Source organism: Temnothorax nylanderi, unplaced genomic scaffold (genome assembly GCF_030848795.1).
Source record: "Temnothorax nylanderi isolate EJ_2023f unplaced genomic scaffold, tnyl_v1.0 TNYL_tig0520_pilon, whole genome shotgun sequence".
Classification (NCBI taxonomy): Eukaryota; Metazoa; Arthropoda; class Insecta; order Hymenoptera; family Formicidae; genus Temnothorax; species Temnothorax nylanderi.
Window position 1 is genome coordinate 15,947 of NW_027249582.1, and position 19,995 is coordinate 35,941.

Genomic DNA, 19,995 nt, shown 5'->3' on the forward strand with positions numbered 1-19,995 from the left:
ATTTTCGTCATCCTCTGAGTCTGAACTCTCTAAATTTATTATAAAAGAATCTGAAATTTTATCCTCATCGACTTCATCAGCTAGACTAATTAGGAATGTTCAGTGAAAACTCGGGGCAGATGGCGCCATGGCGTCTTGTCCTGTCATGGCGGCGTCACCAACACTAACTCAATATACATGTATGTGTTGGTGTATCTGTGAGCACATCCGTGAGATATAAGGTCTGTTTTCTGTTACTGCACTGCTAAACTAGTGCACTAGAGTGCACTAGAGTGCACTAGTTCAGGAGTGCAGCAACAGAAAACAGACCTTATGTCTCACGGATGTGCTCACAGATACACCAACACATACATGTATATTGAGTTAGGGTTGGTGACGCCGCCATGACAGGACAAGACGCCATGGCGCCATCTGCCCCGAGTTTTCACTGAACATTCCTAATTTCCCTTGCTCTGGACTCCGATATTGTCTCAGAAATTTCAGGCTCTTTAGATGTGCTGGTGCTTGCTTGAGGAGCAATGAATTGTTGTGAACTTTGCAACTTTAAATTGTGTGCAATATAGACAATTTTTGCCGCTCTATCATTTGTTAGTATATTTCTTTTAGAAGTGTGTATTGCACCATATGTATCTACTGAAACTCCTCTCGCAGGCAGCTGAGGTAGCGGGTAGTTTAAAAAATCGTAAAGCTATTTTTGAAAGCTCTGTGCTTTTGCACAAACCACTCCACCATGCAGTTGATGAAATTTGATCAACAGTTTGCCAAAGAAACTGTTGACTAAAAAAGTTTTCTTTGGCTTGGAAGTTGGACAAATCACAAAGAACTTTGTTCTCATCCAAATCTGGTTTTTTTTTGTTGAATCAAAAAATCAGCTCTATAGCTTCAGTTTGAAAATGAAAAGAAAAATTATCAAAATTAATGTTCCTTAAATATTGATAATAGTTTTTAGTGAATTTGTGAAATTTTTCATAGAAGAGGAATGTTGTTGTCTCGAGTAACAGAAATAGTACATAAATATTCTGTTATTGCAATTTTGGGTAAATATGCATAAAAGGTCAAACCACACATATGTTGTCAAGGTCATCATCCTGAGTGACCTTCAAAAAGTTTTAGCCGGCGGTCGTTGTTCATTAAAAAGTTATTAATGAAAGAAGTCCCTTACGGAAAGAAACTACAGCCAGTAAATATTACACTTGTGTAGTTACTACAGGACCACCTGTAGTTATCACAGAAAGGAACACAATAATCTGTAGTTATTACACGCTGTAATTACTTAGTGCGTAAAATCCCTGTAATATGGAATACACGTCTAATCATGAAGGGTGAAATCCACTACACGTGTAATCCACTATATATGTAATATACTACACGTGTGGTAAGTGACTTGTGTAGTAGACTACACGTGTAATCCATTATATGTGTAATATACTACACGTGTGGTAAGTGACTTGTGTAGTAGACTACACATGTAATCTACAAAATGTGTAATACACTACTACACATGTGTATTAAACGTAATGCTACCAGTAATCCATAAAATTTGAAATAGCGAGTCTTATCATATATGGAGGGGTAAAAGCCACAGTGGTGTAAGTCAAATTTTTAAAAATATTTTCTCGTGTGCATAGATGCAATTTATATATTGTACAGATTGGATCTATGCACACGAGAAATATTTTTAAAAATTTGAGTTACACCACTGTGGTTTTTACCCCTCCACCTCCATATATAGTATACTTTTACTTCAATGCAGCTGTATATATATAAATTATTTCTATAAATATTGTTTGAAATTTATTAAATTTAATGTATCACTTTTTAACCACATTTTATTATTTTTTAATTTCATATTTTATAAGTAATTTCATAATGAGCCGGCACTGGTTTCTGACATTCACCCGACTTTAAGAAATATTATATCATATATCCAATTTAAAATTTTATTACTCTTTTTAAACTGAATTTGTTTCTTAAGATGATTTTTGAAAAATTATATATTTGTGCTGGTTATGACATATGTAGACTATATATAACACTTACATCAAATTAAGAAGTAGTCTACCACGTAAGGCAGTTGGCTCACGATCCAGAGGTCCCGAGGTCCCGAGTTCGAATCCCACCAAGGTAAGTGTGTTTTTCAAATACAAGAAAATATTTATAATCATAGACTGCATCTTAAGAAACAAATTTAGTTATAAAAAAGTAATAAAACTAAGAAAAAAATAATTTTTTTTATGCCGGGTGAATATCGGAAATCAGTGTCCTCTAGTATTAAGAGGACTACAATCTTGTAGTCCTGTAATCCTGTAATATTTTCCTGTAATCCGAGCGTATAGTACGAAAATATTACAGTATATTACAATACTTTAGTCTGTAATTTTGTGTAATACTTTTATGTAGTTCCTGTAATATAATTTTCTGTAATCCGCTGTAGTTTCTTTCCGTAAGGGGTTTGAGAAATATAGCAGTTATTTTGAGTTTTGAAAGGCATAAACGACTATTATGTATATGGAAATAGTACATATATGCACAAATGAAAGTCATTTAAAGTAGTAAATCATTAATATTAATATATTGAAGTCTTTTATTTAATAAGGAGAAATAAATAAAATTAATAAACTGAGGTAAAAACATGTATTTTATCTTTTATTACAAAGAAGATGGGTAATATTTTGTTATATTAAAAAATGCTTCTATCCGTTTTTAAAATGTAAATTTTCACTTAAAAAAAAATTCTGCAAGATAACTAGCATAATGTTTTTCGCAAGTACCATATCGTGGAATGTTAGCACGAGTGTCTCTCCACGCTCTTTCAATATACTGAGTATGAGCTTTAGTATCTGGATCAATGAAATTGTACGAATGATTAACAGTTAAATGTTTATATCTTTCATTTTCTAGACATTTATATGCTTTCCAGCAATCGAATATAATTGTTGTACCAGGCTTGATTCGTTTTTTAATGACCGTTAACAATGTAGTTACAGAACGATCTAGTACACACTCAACAAAGAATTTTTTGTTTCTCGTTTAAAACCGCCAAATATCCACTGTTCTGTAATCAGTCGACCTTTTTCAAATTTTCTCTTATAGGTACCTATTTTTGCTTCATCTATTTCTACTATAGTGCCTTCTCCACCTAATATTTCATTATTATCCTCTAGCCAATTAAGACAAAGCTGAAAAAGAATTCTTAAATACAAAAAACGAAAATATAATTAAGTATACAAATATGAAAGTACCTCGCGAAAAAAATTTGACCAATCGACAACAGTGTGATGAGTAATATTTAGTTCATCCATGAGAAATATATGTCGAGGCGGACGTATCATTAAGAAATATACTAATCTGCATGAATCTTGTATACTCAAATGTGAGTGCGGAAACCATGTCTTATGAAACGGACTTATTGAAAAATTGCACAACCTTTTCTGTCGTTTTTACTTTTACATTGTTTATATGTTACATTATAACACAGAAAAAGCATACGCCCACGATTTAAACTAATGTTTGCTTCACATCGTGGACATTTAATTTCTGTATGAATAACTTTTCGCTCTCCCAAAAAATCTATTAACTTATTCTCATCCTCAACGAGGCTCAGAAATTCGTGTAGTCGCATATTGAAAGCTTTCAACAAACTGTGAAGAATCGGTAAATCTATGTTGATAAAACGTCCTTTCTCATGTAGCTACTTTTCAACTAATGTAAATAAAAACTTGGAATGTCTCATAAATAGATTACTACGTCATACATAAACATGACTGTTTCTAATATCTACGACTTTCCTATACCAACTATTCACACATACACACACAACCCACCTCACCCCTGCTTACAGGGCGAAACGAGGTCTGTCATTGTACGGTTCAGGTTTTCAACTTCCCACGCGAAAGGAGATCCACCCCCACCCCCTGCTTGCGGGGAAGGGGCTACGCCCGTCTTCTTTATATTCGTGTCTTTTCCTGCCACTCTAACCTAACTCGTCTTTTGAGTTTCTTTAGTGTCTCTTAAAATAGATTCCAATTTCCTACAATTGACCTACCGTATGTCCCCTTATTCTCCTGCCTCCGCTCTTTCCTACTCCCTGCCTCTCGATCTCCTCTCTCTTCCTACTGTATCCGCTACATCCTACTGTCTATCTCCGCCTGAATAACCACGTCCGCTCTCCTCAACAGTCCAACTCATTCCCAATGCCAAAACTATTGTTGCGCTGCGCTCCGCTATCTTACAGTCACTCGCGTTCGCGCCGCGCACTCCCGGACTCGCGTAGTAAAAGAGGGTGAACACTTTATTAAGAAAGGAACTCAGGTTTATTAGGAATTCTGTACAAGCGTTTCAGGTGGAGAACACGTCCGAACGATCGGAGTCTCCCCGTAGATCTGACAGTCGTTGTAATTCTAAACCGATCAATACATCCCGTCGTTAGGGATCGCGCTTCGGCTTGAAGCTATTCGTGAGCGAAGTTCAGGCTTCTCATGAGCGAAGTTTAGCGCGCAACGGGTGTCTCAGCACGGGCGCAACACTGCCGTCTTCTTCCTATAGATTGTCCTCCCGACAATCTTCAGAAGGGCAGCGCCCCGACAACACGACTTCCCGGGCATCAGGCTGGTCCCTTGTTGTGTAATTAAATATCGTAGTACAATTCTTACGCAATATTAGCCTTTGTTTGATTATCTGTCGCTCCTGGCTTGGGGTGTCTCTTCGGCATCCTTTTTCGGAATTTTCGGAATTTGCTTAGCTTGATTGCGAGCCTTCCTTTTATTATACGCAGCTTTATTTGGAGGGGTAAAAACCACAGTGGTGTAAGTCAAATTTTTAAAAATATTTTCTCGTGTGCATAGATGCAATTTATATATTGTACAGATTGCATCTATGCACACGAGAAAATATTTTTAAAAATTTGAATTACACCACTGTGGTTTTTACCCCTTCATTTATACTATCAATAAATTTTTCTTCGGTAATCTTAGCACCGCTCCAGTCACATGCCCAGTCTAAAATTATAAATAATAGCATGGTAGGGAATGGTAAATTATAATATATACAATACACACACACACACACGCACACGCACGCGCACACGCACACGCACACGCACACGCACACGCACACACGCACACGCACACACACACACACACACACACACACAATTTACCTTGCCTTTGCCGGGAGATGTATAGAAATCGGAAATCTGCAACAACAAAAATGTTGGCAAAAAATTGTATTTTCACAAAATCTCAAAGTTTCTATCTTACCGTAACGAAATTATTAATCGACTCAACTGGCCATGATGTACATCTCTTCCAACTCAGTAACTACGCGCCGAATGAGTTTTCCGAACTTTAAAACATAGTTTTATTTCTCGTTAGATAGTGAAATCATTAAATTCAAAATCGAATTGTTATAAAGAATTTATTGCAAAAAATATCACCTCAGCCAGAATTCGAACCTGGAATCCCCAACAATCTGTGCGAGTATCGTAACCAATTAGGATAATGTGATTTTGATTTTAATGATTTAACTATCTAACGAGGAATAAAACTTTTAAAGTCTGGAAAACCCATTCGGCGCGTAGTTACTGACAATGAGTTGGATATGTACATACATCATGGCCAGTGAGTCGATTAATAATTTCGTTATGGTTAATTATTTACTGGCAAAGTAAAAGAATTTCTAATGTGTTTTCTATCTTACATTGTGTTTTTATTAAAAAAAAAAAACAATATTACCCTGAGAGAAGATTCCTTTAAAGCTTCAATATTTTCAGGTATATACGTCGACTTCATCGCGGTAACCACTGTTTAAAAGAATCTGATGTTTGTTTCAGTTACCGAGAAAAGAAAACATGGTTAATAATGAGACTATATACTTTTTTAAATAGCGCAGAAATTAGTAACTGCAATGACTGAAAGAAAAATACAATAATCTATTTACCTTCCGGAGCAAGAGCCATGAAGGCATCCATAAATCTTTCAAACTTGTCTTTTGAACGATCACTATTATTCCTAAGATCATTTTCTGGTGTACATTTGGATTGTGAAAAATCAGGAAGTTGTGAACAAGATTGCAGTGGCTCACTAGATTGCGAGGCTTGTGAAGCTGATCTGTGTTTAGGCTGCCGTAGTTCTTGTGCCGTTGATTTGTCGAAGTACTGCTGTGTTGGGAGTGGCAGAGGTGGTGTAGTCATTGTCGGAAACTATTGCGGACTTTCTGTCACTACTGGCGAGTATGTAGTCACTGGCTGAGAATATCTCGGATTTAGTGTCGCTGTGTAATTCGAATCTGTGAATGAGATACAACTGGAAGGGAGCAAAGCCTGGGTTGATTGTGCTGTTGGAGCGAGTTTGCATCCAAATTTACTTGCTGTTGACGGACAAGCAGATAGTAGCTCTAGATTCTGGGGACTTCGAGATTTTCTTGGCGAAAGTGGAGATTGTGCATAAGAATTATTCGAATATTTCACAGTCGCAGTGGAGGGCGAGGCACAGAATGCGTTGCTGGTCATGGGTGGTGGATGAGTTCCTTGCGAAGTTAATGAAGAATTCACAGTCGCAGTGGAGGGCGAGGCACTGAATGCGTTGCTGGTCGTGAGTGGTGGATGAGTTCCTTGCGAAGTTAATGAAGGTACGGTTTCAAACGATCGTGGACTCGTGTCGTTTACGCTTGTGTCATCAAAAATCGATGTGTCTTTCGCAATTTCTGCGGCAACCTGAGCACTGGCTTTGTTCTGAGCAGTCTTTCTTATTTTTTTCCCCTGTTGCTGCTCTTTCTTTTTGTCGAGTACTTCGGATGAGAATATTTTCTCTGAAGGATCTGATATCTTTCCCGTGTTACTATTTATGCATAATAGTTCCAGAGCCTCTTTATCACCTAAAATAATACTACTATTAGAATAGCTCCTTAAGTACACATTTTCTGATAGAGATAGAAGTTCAATAAAAATAAATGTCTACCAGGGAATTTTCTAAATATACCAGAATACGTTTACTTTTACTGGCTATAATTTACTAACATTTATTGTAAAAAATTCAAAAGTACTTTACAAAAAATCGTAAATCCCATAAAACAATTTGTATTTGCCACAATTTACAAGGAAGTATGTTGATCGATTTTAGTTTCCTCATAGAGGAAGTTTTTTGAAAAGTGGATAATTATGAGGAAGTAATGTGCAAAAGTTCTATCTTACAGACTTATTTAAATACTATATACACTAGCTTATCTTGCTCAAAATTAGCTTAAATCTGCTTAAAATTTATTAACCACTTAACCAAAGTATCAACCAATTTTAAAAAGTTTGAACTCCTCCATCGATTCTCACCAAATTCAGTCCTGATAGATCTATAAGTCTCATTAATCTTTTTACAGAATTTCTGTTCGATAAAATCATGATTAAAGGGAGTCTTAATTATTAGTTTTGTCCGAACTTCAGTCCAAAATCTTAAAAATTTTAAAAAATTTTAACTGTCTTGCTAGTCAAAATTAGTCAAAACAAAACTTTCTCTAAGAGGAAGTAAATAAAGAAACATTCGATTTTAATTAAAATATAATGATAATATATTGAATAATTTGTACTATTAAATGTTAATAATCAAAATATTAAAAATTAAATAAAAACAAATGTTTCTTCATTTTTATTCTGGCAAGCGCAAATTATTTTATTTTATTTATGATTTGCTGTAAAGTATTTTCGAAAAATTTAATTTGTGTGTGTGTGTGTTATAATATTACCACTAATTACTTCAAAAATGTTTTATTTAAATAAGAAAATTAAATATATATCAAACAGGCTCACAAGATTAAAAATAAATCACAGAAAAAGGAGCTTCAAGCCGCAACAAGGTGGAAGTGTTGTAAAATTCTATATTAAGGAAACAAATTGACAAACGTTTCGGGCCCTTATGGGACCATCTTCAGTGTCAAATAACAATTAAGTCCAAATTTCGAAAAAGTTTACACGTTACATACTCTTACACTAAAATTAACGCAACTAAATTTTTTTTGTTTACGCGGAAGAGGGGAAATGCCTCGCGCATCTTCCCGGGCCCCGGCCACCCGGGGTATGTGGGACTTGCACCCACTAAAACCCCTCTCCCTAACAATTAGCACAATGGACCATAGTCACGTTACGTGGAAGCACACGTGGTATTACGTCACATAACGGGACGATCCTCACGCCGAGGCGCTAGGAAACACGTAATCCGACAATTAGACGACCACCGTGAGTCTAACCCTGGGGGGCTTCGTCCCCGGGGGAATATAATTCCCTAGTCGAGAAAGGCCGCGCGCCGTGCGCACGAACATTCGACCGCCTCGGACACTTCTCATGATAACGACCGCGAGCAGTCATATCATTAAGGAGTCTCCTCATTGGCTGCGGGGGAATTCACCCGGGGAACCCACCCCCCAACAGTAAGACGTACATATCCACAGGACATATACGTACCACACAAACAGGAACTCCCTCTATCCGGAGAGGGGTTTTACATATTAACACGAGCCCGAATCCACGGGCTCGTAAACATAAAGGGACATATACCCACCACCAACATAAGCCGGGCTCGAATCCTCGAGTCCGCATCACGGGCCGAGGAATTTCACTCGGCAAAATTAAAGCTGTGTCCATCCCCCAAGCCCGCCACCCCCGTGGGGGGGGGGGGCAGGGGACCCAGGGGAAGGGCACGAGAACGTGTAATAATCGGCGCAAACCGCCGCAAGGCCCCGGGAATCCCCCGAGGGGACGACCAACCGCGCCCCACCGCCACGAAGAGGCTTCCAGCCCTCATTGCCGAGGAGCAATGAGGCTGGAGCCCCAAAGAGCGGCGAGCGGCGAGCCACGGCCGACCGACCCCAGAGGGACCCAGCAACCAGCCACGGCGGATGCACCAGAACCGAAACAACAAACCAGACGATTACAAACAGCACGAAGAAACACGGTGCCGTCCGACAGCCCAGGGGACGCCGGGCGCCGACCGGCCCCGGGCTGCCAGCCCCCCAGGGATCCGGAAGCACCGCCAGGAGCGGTGCGCCGGACCCCAGGAGGCAGACGGCCCGCCACCGGCCAGAGCCCGACCGCCCCACAGGAGTACCGGGACTAGTAACCGCGAGCGCACGCCGCAAGTTGTCATTCAAATACCGCACGCAAGTAATACAGAGATATATAATTTCGGAATGCGCATAGTTAACAAATTAGGGAGGGAGATCGTCATTCCCAGCCGCAATTCCCACGATATTCGCAGGATCCGCAATTCCCTGCTGTCTCCTCCTTTCGTCCTCTTCTTTACAGCGAAGAACTCGTTCGACGAAGGTCGAGAAGGCGCACCAAGCTTCTCGAGAATTACACATTTGTCCAATGACCGCGGCCAGAGAGAGGTCTTGCCCCACTACCGCGGTCAGCTCCCCACGCTCCAAGTCCCAGTAGTTACACGCAGAGAGTATATGATCAGCTGTATCCTCAGCAAGATTGCAATAACGGCAGATCGGGGTTTCCTCCTTTCCGATTTTAAACAGAAAAGCCCCAAAGCAGCCGTGACCAGACAGGAATTGTGTTATGCGAAAGGTGAGAAAACCGGTCCGACGGTCCAGCCATGACTCAAAGTTCGGGGAGATGGCTTCCCGTATCCTCTTACCCGACAGTCGTTCGTCGTCAATATGTACAGCCCACTGTCTTCGCAGCTCCAGCCATTCCACGGCACGCTCCCCGGCAGGCGATTCGGCGGTGTAAGTGCCCAATTCTTTCAATTCACGCAGTCTCAGATATACGCGCTTCAGATACGCTGCATAAAGGTACACGGGAGGAATCTTGGACAGCAGAGTAGCGGCCTCGTAGGAGACTGTCCTATACGCCATAACAGTTCTGAGTGCCGCAAGGCGAAGTGCGCGGCGCAGAATCCGCTGTTTGCTCCCCGAACTAGCGAGTTCGTCGCTCCAGATCGGGGCCGCGTAGAGCACGATCGACATCACCACACTGTAGTAAAGTCTCCTCTTACACTCGATTGGATCTCTCAAGTTCGGGAGAATCCCACACAGGGCCCTACTTACTCTAGTAACTTTGTCCGCTATATAAGTGAAATGCGTTAAAAGACCATGTCCCATCTGTTAAGTATTTCGCATGCATATATAACTCAAAAGAGAGAGAGGATAGACAGAGCAGAGTATGATAAAGCAGAGTCAAATTAATAACTTAGCAAACTTTATTATCGACCTCTCGTAAGCAACACTATCGATATATTCTCGACGCCAATGTCGCCCTTGTCGTTTCATCGTGACGCTCGCGCGTCTCTGCGTAGCGCATGCGCGCTATTATTCTAGTATCCGCGGCGACGACCGCACCCCACTTCCTCTTCTCACTCGAGAGCTCGACCAGTGAGCACATATAGCTGCGCAGATGCGCTTCCTTTCGAGAACGTTTCTTTACCGTTAAAAAGTATCGGTACGCTGCATCGACAATCAAGTCGATTCCATCCTCAAGGAGAGGATTAGAGTAGCCTGATAACTACAATCAGACGCACTACTACCTGATTCTTGTTTAGAATCAGCTCAACGATACTGCCATTGCGTTGGAAAGTACGCAATACTCATATTCGAGAAGATTCCATTAGGAATCGTGCACAATCGACAGAGGCCAGTCTAAAGTACGAGATATCTATATTCTCGAATTCCTCATAAGGAACTAGCATGCCCCGTCTCGGCTTCGCCCGAGATTAGAGTGTGGCCAATCAATATCATTTCCAAAATTTATTAAAAATTATGAAACTTTGTTTACGTTCTTTACCCGACAAATTATTTCTACCGTTGTCCGACTCTCACCGCGAGAAGCTCTACGTCGAGATCAGTTTAGAAATACGGAAATTCAATGAACTTAGAAAAATTAATATACATTTTTTCTTTTTTATTGAACGTGTTCATGTTCATCCCGAAAACATTTCAAACTGTTCTTCTAATTTTATTTATTTAATCGAGTGCTTGAGAATACACGATATTTTTTGTTTTTCCGTTTGATGCGTAAACGAATAAATCATAAGGTTTTCCGACGCGTGAGCAGCCCACATACAGTTGTCCATGTGAGAAGCACGGATTCTCCAAATATAGCCCACACACTTGCAGCGATTGTTCTTGTGCTTTGTTGATCGTCATTGCAAAAGCGAGTCGCACCGGAAACTGCAAACGTTTGAATTCAAATGGCATATCTGTTGGGATCATTGGAATACGTGGCAACAGTACATCTTCCCCCTTGAATTTCCCATTCAAAATTGTAGCTTCAATGACATTGTTCATAATTTTTTTCACCGAAAGTCTTGTACCGTTGCAAAGTCTTGGTGGATTGATGTTTCGGAGAAGAATGATAGGCACGCCAATTTTCAATGTTAAACTGTGCGGTGGCATACCAGGCAAATCTAGTGAATTCAAGAATTCCGTTGGGTAATTGACAACCTCGTTTTGATTCATTACAGTATCGATGGACTTATACGTTGTCGCTTCGCCTGGTATTCCGTTTTGAATGCTGAAGTTGATGGCATTTACATCGTTGTTCCTAGCTGCTAATATTGCACGTGCACTGAGCCAGTGATGATTTTTGTAATTACGCGCGATATTTGGGAAAACTTTTAGAGTCAATTCTTCTTTAGTTGATGTCATCTTACAAAAGTTTGTTGACAACGTGATACATTGTGTAGATCTATCGATTTCCATCTTCCCATTTCCAATATCCAACAATTGTTTTGCGAAACTTTCGGCGGATGCATCATTTTGTAATTGAACACGCATATTGATTTTTAAAGTCAATTTCTTTACATGTTGCCATAGAACTGATGATTTGAGACATGCATTAATTTCATCAGCGGGGGTTGAACGTGGTATAACTGGCAGAGTTTGTCGAAAATCACCAGACAATAAAATTAGTGCTCCACCGAAGGGCTGTCCATTTCCCCTCAAATCTTTCAATGTACGATTAAGCGCTTCCAATGCTTTTTTATGAGCCATTGTGCATTCGTCCCATATGATAAGTTTACATTCTTTGAGAACTTTGCCCATTCCAGAATTTTTTGTGATATTGCATGTTGGCGTATCAGTGGTTTGCAAATTCAACGGCAATTTCAGTGCTGAATGCGCTGTTCGACCACCATCCAAAAGCGTTGCCGCAATTCCAGATGATGCAATTGCCAGTGCAATTTTATTCCGTGATCGAATGGTTGCCAAAATGAGTGAAATGAGAAAAGTTTTGCCTGTACCTCCAGGCGCATCTATGAAGTACAATTCGCCGCTTTGATTTGTAATTGCTTGCATTATTGTGTCGTATACAATTCGTTGTTCTGGAACCAATTTCGGAAGATTCGTTTCAACAAATGTACCCAAATCATCAATATCGAATTGTGTTTCACGTTGTAAATCACGATCATAAACGTCATTTGCAAATCGATTCGAAGCACACATTCCCAAATTTACCAGTCCTTTGTTAGCGATTACTAAACATATATCCTCAATCAAAACCAACGCTTCATTATACACGTTTGGTGTGAATTGCATATCTTTATTGTGATTCGTTGATTGTAAACGACGTAAGATGTCTTCACTCATATAATCTTTGTATTTTTCCCAAAGATCTTTCGGATTTGATGGGAAACACATTGTCAATATTATCGCAAATAACATACGTATTTGTTGTGGTTGAGCAGTATTCGATGCATCAGCGAGTGTTGTGTCCCAATGTGCATCGTTTTCAAGAAGATTCAATTTTTGGCAAGCTTCTCGATAGGTCGTACATAATTCACCATTTACTGTTCTCAGTTCTTGGAACGATTTCGGTCCACGTACGTTAACTAACAGTAATCGCAAGTAAAAACATTCTTGATTGTTAGGATGAACTGTGTACAGACGGCCTAACGCGTTGGATGAATATAAATTCGAATGTCCTTCAACTGGTTTGCCTTGTTTACGACGTTGAAACTTTTTCGCTGATGCATTCCATGTGTAGTATTTTGGCACTTCTGAGTAAAGTAGTGTTCTTGCGAACAAATCGTCTATGCACAATGAGAAGAACGCAGTTAACGTTGTATGCGGTGGCGATAATGCTCTTGCATGTACATTTTCCGTTGTGAAATACACGCGCTGTCCATTTTCAAGATGTACTGCCAAATGAATAACTGTTGGATGACGTTCATGAATTGGAAATGAGAAAATACGCCAAACAGCTTCATTGCTACTAATGTAGCGTCCCAATTGATATCGTTCGATTTCATCGATTGGTGCAAATGCATTTTCCACTCCAAAAACTGCCATATCGCTTCCTTTGTTGACATATTTGCAAATGTATTTGATTGATTTCACCGAATTGCAGTACTCAACATTTATATGTGCTTTGAACGTTTTTGAGAGTAATGGTGAATACGGCACAACCCAACGATTATCGACCTCAATATTATTGTTACGAACTTTTATAATGATCAATTTGCCACCATCTTTAGTTGATCTTCGACGATATTGTGGATATCCATCATTTCCAGTGATAGTTTCGGGGTGTAAGTCTCTTGGATAGCGTTTCGTGCATTTTCCATCCTTCATGCACGGAGAATTGTTGTTGATCGCCCCACATAGACCATGAATATTGTTTTTGGTAACGACTTCGAATAAGCCTGGATCATTTTGGACATGTGGTATTTCTGCTGAGATGACTTCATCAATTTTGTCTGGTGTAATTTTGTCGATTAACCAAATCAAAATATGTGCATGCGGTAATCCTCTTTTTTGCCATTCAATAGAATACATCCAACAACGTGTCTCTCCAAAAACATGATGTTTAACAATAAAATCCATCATAGATTTCAATTTTTGTTTGAACACACGTGCGATGATGTCATGGCGATCCGCAGACGATTGTCCAGGCAACAAAAGTTCTTTAATTTCATCCCACGTACGATTGCATGTGAATGTGATGAATAAATCTGGACGGCCGTATGCGCGAACATAAGTCATTGCATCTTGTGCGTATTCATGCATGTGCCGTGGGCTTCCTGTGAATGTACCCGGCAGTATGACCATCTTTCCCAATTCATTTGGATTGCTATCAATAGCAATTGCATCGCGTAAATGAATATATTGTTCTGAGCGCAGCTTGGTTTGATTCAATCGAATGAAGAGAAGTCGCTCGGTCTCGATTTTTGCATACATATCAACAATGTATTGATGAAACAATTGGCGACATTTCAAAATGTGATTGTCTGCGTTCTCACGAATCATTAATCGATATGAATAGTAATTCATGGCACTAACTTTCTTATTGGTCTCCTCATCTGTTTGTGGATTTATCATTTTGATGTTGAAATGATATCCATCTTCTCCTTGCCAGAATAAAATTGGATATTGCAATGCATCGTATGGGCGATGAGTTTCTGAGACTCGCTGAACATTACCATCTCTACGATGAAGAACTATATCACGCGAGTTAAATTCTTCGCCAACTATCACGATCGCCACTTCATTAATTGTTGGTGCGTTGTATTGTCTTTCATGTTGGCCCGGTGGTGTTTTGTCAGCTCTAATGACAACTACGTAATCATCAGCTGGCATTCGCTCAAGTGCCGTCCTAAACATTCGAAGTAATTCGTTGTGTTGATCGAATAAATTTTGTAATGCAACAACAATTTCTGGATTTGTGCCGGTATTGAATCGACAACGTTGATGAACTTGTTCATCACTGGTCCCCATGAAATAAATCTGGAGAAATTTGTAATCTGCATCCGGCAGTGGTAGAAGTGATCCAGCACGATGGTAAATTTGCCCTTGCACTTTGAACGTTGGCATGTAATTGTCACATATAATTTTTGTTGCACCGAACGATGTCATTTGGAAACATGAATTATACTTGCGTATGTTTGCCAAGAAATGTTTCGACTCGTTTGTATCACCTGATACCAATGTTGATAATGGGTCGGGTGGTAAATGCAATTCTGGCAATTTCACTTTTCCACCTACGCAGCACATTCCTGGATTTTCATTCTTAAATTTCAATGCACGGCAAAATTCGCATAACTTGTCCATTTTTCCAAAAAAGACACTTCGATGGAGACTATAATCATAATCAGCATCGTAATTAAACGCAGCAAGATTCAAATCAGCATACAGTGTCCCTCTAAATCGAACATTGCGTTCTCGATTGGTTGCCAGTCTTGATTCTCGTTGCTTTCCTGTTTCATTCGAGCGGGCTTCAGCATTTCGTACTCGAAGAGCTTCCAGTCTTGATTCTCGTTGCTCCCCTGTTTCATTCGAGCGGGCTTGAGCATTTCGTACTCGAAGAGCTTCTAATCTTGCCTCCCTTTGCTCGTCTGTTTCTGAAACTCGTAATGCCTTTTTCTTTCGTGCCTGAGATGTAGATCGATCAATCGATCGACGTTTGGGAGGCATAATTGTCTACGATATTCGCAAATTTTCTGAGAAAAATTAAAAAATTCAGTATTTGATATTATGATAATTGAAATAAAATCAACTACGATGAAATGCAGCAAAAAAATATGTGTAAATGTATTTAGTGAGAACGATGATTTAAAGTTTACAATGAATACAAATTATTCCACGTCTCACACACAGACTGAACTATCATTGTTGATGATGTCGTCGACGATGGTCGCAAATTTTCGGAGAAAAATGAAAAAATTCAGTATTCGATATTATGATAATTGAAATAAAATGAACTCACGATAAAATGCACCAAAAAAATATGTGTAAATATACTTAGTGAGAACGGCGATTTAAAATTAAACAATAAATACAAATTATTCCACGTCTCACACAAAGACTGAACTATCACTGTTGATGATGTCCAAAAATTTACTTGGAAGAATCGAAAATGCCACTTTTGACGTTATTAAATTTCACATTCAACACTACTTATATCACCCACGAACTCGGGTGTTATTGTTTTCATGAATTTATTCACGATGATCGCAAATTTTCTGAGAAAAATGAAAAAATTCATTATTTGATATTATAATAATTGAAATAAAATTAACTCACGATGAAATGCAGCAAAAAAATATGTGTAAATGTATTTAGTGAGAACGACGATTTAAAGTTGACAATGAATACAAAATATCCCACGTCTCACATACAGATTGAACTATCACTCTTGATGATCTCGTCGACAATTGTCCCAAATTTTCGGAAAAAAATGAAAAAATTCAGTATTCGATATTATGATAATTAAAATAAAATCAACTCACGATAAAATACAGCAAAAAAATATGTGTAAATGTATTTAGTGAGAACTTATTTAGTGCCACCTTTGACGTTGTTAAATTTCACAGTCAACACTACTTATGTTGTCGCAAATTTTCTGAAAATAATCAAAAAATTCAGTATTCGATATTATGATAATTGAAATAAAATTAACTCACGATGAAATGCAGCAAAAAAATATGTGTAAATGTATTTAGTGAGAACGACGATTTAAAGTTGACAATGAATACAAAATATCCCACGTCTCACATACAGATTAAACTATCACTCTTGATGATCTCGTCGACAATTGTCCCAAATTTTCGGGAAAAAATGAAAAAATTCAGTATTCGATATTATGATAATTAAAATAAAATTAACTCACGATAAAATACAGCAAAAAAATATGTGTAAATGTATTTAGTGAGAACTTATTTAGTGCCACCTTTGACGTTGTTAAATTTCACAGTCAACACTACTTATGTCGTCGCAAATTTTCTGAAAATAATCAAAAAATTCAGTATTCGATATTATGATAATTGAAATAAAATGAACTCACGATAAAATGCAGCAAAAAAATATCTAATATTTTTATAATTTAATTTTTTTAATTTTTTTATCCTTATTTTCCTTCCTCAATATCCATTTTCTTTAGATTACTTTCCATTTCCATATATTTCTTTTGACATTTACTAACAACTGACATATACTGAGTGAAATCATCAACTTATCTATATAGCTGCATTCCCTTTCACCTAATGCGCGTATTTTATATAATGCTTATATATATATATATATATATATATATACATCTACTCCTTCTTCATGTATAATTTTTTGAGATTCAATCAATTATTTCCCGAAAAATTTGAAAAATTAAAAAAACCGGTTTCCAAAAAGATCGGCAACGAAAACTATACACATCATGGCGCTCCCCAGAAAATTCTACCGGGCTTCGCCCGGGAGTCGTTTTTCTTAAAACAACTTCATTTATGTTTCAATATCCTTATTGTGGACAAACATAAGGAGTGTTCATGGATTAAACATGTCGTAACCAATCTTTTTCTACTCGGTCAATTATTTCTAGAAAAATTGGAAAAATTTCTGATACCGGTTTCCAAAAAGATTGATAACGAAAAATTATACACTTTATGGCACTTCCCGGGAAATTCTACTCCTGTCTTATATACAATTCTTTAAGATTCGGTCAATTATTTACCGAAAAATTGGAAAAATTTCTGATACTGCAGGTCCCAAAAAGATCGGTAACGAAAAACTATACAGTTCATGGCACTCCCCAGGAAATTCTACCCTTGTTTCATATACAATTTTTTAAAATTCGGTCAATTATTTTTCGAAAAATTGGAAAAATTTCGGATATCGTTTCCCAAAAAGATCGATAACGAAAAACTATACACTCTATAACACTCCCCGAAAAATTCTACACCTATTTTATATACTTTTGATAAAAATTCGGTCGAATAGTTTAACAGCGTATAAAGGACATACATACATACATTCATTTTTATATATATAGATTGTGCACAATCAACAGCAACCAGTCTAAGGTAAATCTCGAGATGTTTATTTCGACCGGAAATAAAAGTCACTAATCGAATTTCGGCAGTTAACTAATGTCCTGCCCAACTATTCCTTTTGATTGCAGAGACAAATAACACGAGGCACTTATAGTGCGTGAGATACACTCAATTCATTATGCGAATAACTCTGAGTCAATTAATGCTCTGTTTATCGTCCATGGACAGTCTACACTCAATTCTAGTTACGTTAAGTAAATTTAGTAATTATTAATCGGCGCGAACTGAAAGCATGCTTACGATTCTTATCCAGTTAATTTCTTGCCTTTTGCGTTAACCTTCAATCGAATAATTCACGCCTAAGTAATTATGAAGGTGTATAAATGCGTAGTGTCTAAATTCCATTACGAATTCGATACCTGATTTCTTGTTCACCTTATCGTTTATGATTAACATGAGAGAGTTCTTGTTTTTTATATGAGCGCAAATTCTATACATAATTAAGTGTTATGAGACAATCTGACTTACCACAATTATATTTCTACGCCTAAGATTAAGTTACTACTGCTTGCGTTACTTTAATTACTGTGAATAATGGTAGCTTCTTTTCTATTCCTTTAGAATTATAACGAAGTGAATAATTGTATTCAGATATATTATTTCAATCATTCATATGTAGAATAGTTTTACTTACGATCTGTCATAATCAGATATACGTTTCAATTCATTTCTAAGTTATACGTTAAACCTACCTTTAGTTCTTCTATACTCGTATTAAAAAACGAGGAAGCTAATCCATTGTTCACGCTGAATTTATGCGAATATTGTAAGCTCAATTTCCAGATATTTGAGATATATTATTTTAATAACTATATGCACTATTGTTTTGTGATACATGCTCTGTGTTTACTATGTAATACTAAGTTCCATATTATCATTTGATGTTTTAATTTATGCTGCATATATGCGCAATTGATTATGTGACACGACATTACACAATTCAAAATTATATTCAAATTCTATCAAACCTAAATCTATGCACAGTTCTTTTCATTCTTCTGAGTTATGATATCCTACTTAGTTTCTATACACCATCAATATATACTCACCCCACAACAGGGGGCCCAGAACCGAGCCCTGTGGGACACCCCTGTTAACCCATCTGAAACAACGCTTGCCATTGCGCGTAAAAAATCTAATCCTTCTCCCGGAGAGGAATGCTTCCACAATCCTGCGAAGATAGAGCGGGAAATTCTTCGTGCGGAGAGGTGTTATTATTCCGGGTAATTTGACCGAATTAAACGCGTTTTCTATGTGCAATGAGAAGGCAAGTGCGACCTTCCCATTCGCGCGAGCCTCAGTGACGATCTTCTTGACCAGAAACAACGCGTCAGTCGTGGATCGCAGTCTTCGGAAACCAAATTGGTTGTCCGACAGCAACTAAATTAACGCAACGACAGTTAACGCAACAAGGTTGAATCCGAAGTGGACTACACTGTAAGAATTGTGATTGAGTCAAAATTAATTCAGCGGGTTTGTAGAAGGAATAATGATCAAATATAAGAATACGTACATCTGAGTTTGTTTCAATCTGTTGTGAATTATTTTGCAGGATCGACATTTCCGTGCTGATGTGTAAAGTTAAAATTGACTTATAAAATACTCGGCGGCGAGAGAACGAACCGTATACACTGAAAAAAAAATTTATTACAATCAACGAAATTTGACTTGATTCAAGTAAATGATTTACTCCAATAGTCCTAATCACATATTTATTTGAATCAAGAATACAATTTGTCTTTGGAACAAATAAATATTTCCTAGAAAATGAAAAATTATGAATTGAAATGCAATAAATATTTCGTTGGTTCAAGACAATCAGATCTTGCCTCAAGATCTGCATTTCTGAAATCAAATAAATATTAATCTAAAGAAAATAAATATTTACTTGAGAATACAAAACCATTTCGATTTATGAATTAAAATGCAATAAATTTTTGCCTACTTAAGTAAATATTTCGTTAATTCAAGACAATCAGATCTTGCCTCAAGATCTGCATTTCTTAAATCAAATAAATATTAACCTAAAGAAAATAAATATTTACTTGAGAATACAAAACCATTTCGATTTATGAATTGAAATGCAATAAATTTTTGCCTACTTATAGTAAATATTTCGTTAATTCAAGACAATCAGATCTTGCCTCAAGATCTGCATTTCTTAAATCAAATAAATATTAACCTAAAG

At 37.7% G+C, this 19,995-nt stretch overlaps 1 protein-coding gene across 1 annotated transcript; it reads right to left on the minus strand.

The window, feature by feature from the left end:
- Nucleotides 1-10,953: 10,953 nt before the first annotated feature.
- On the minus strand, nucleotides 10,954-15,399 carry LOC139783599 (uncharacterized). Its single transcript, XM_071722757.1, has one exon. The coding sequence runs from the start codon at nucleotides 15,397-15,399 to the stop codon at nucleotides 10,954-10,956; it is 4,446 nt and encodes a 1,481-aa protein (XP_071578858.1).
- Between the last annotated feature and the right edge of the window lie 4,596 nt (nucleotides 15,400-19,995).

Coding starts and splice junctions, on each gene's coding strand:
- LOC139783599 (XM_071722757.1), bottom strand. CDS start 15,399: ATGCCTCCCAAACGTCGATCGATTGATCGATCTACATCTCAGGCACGA.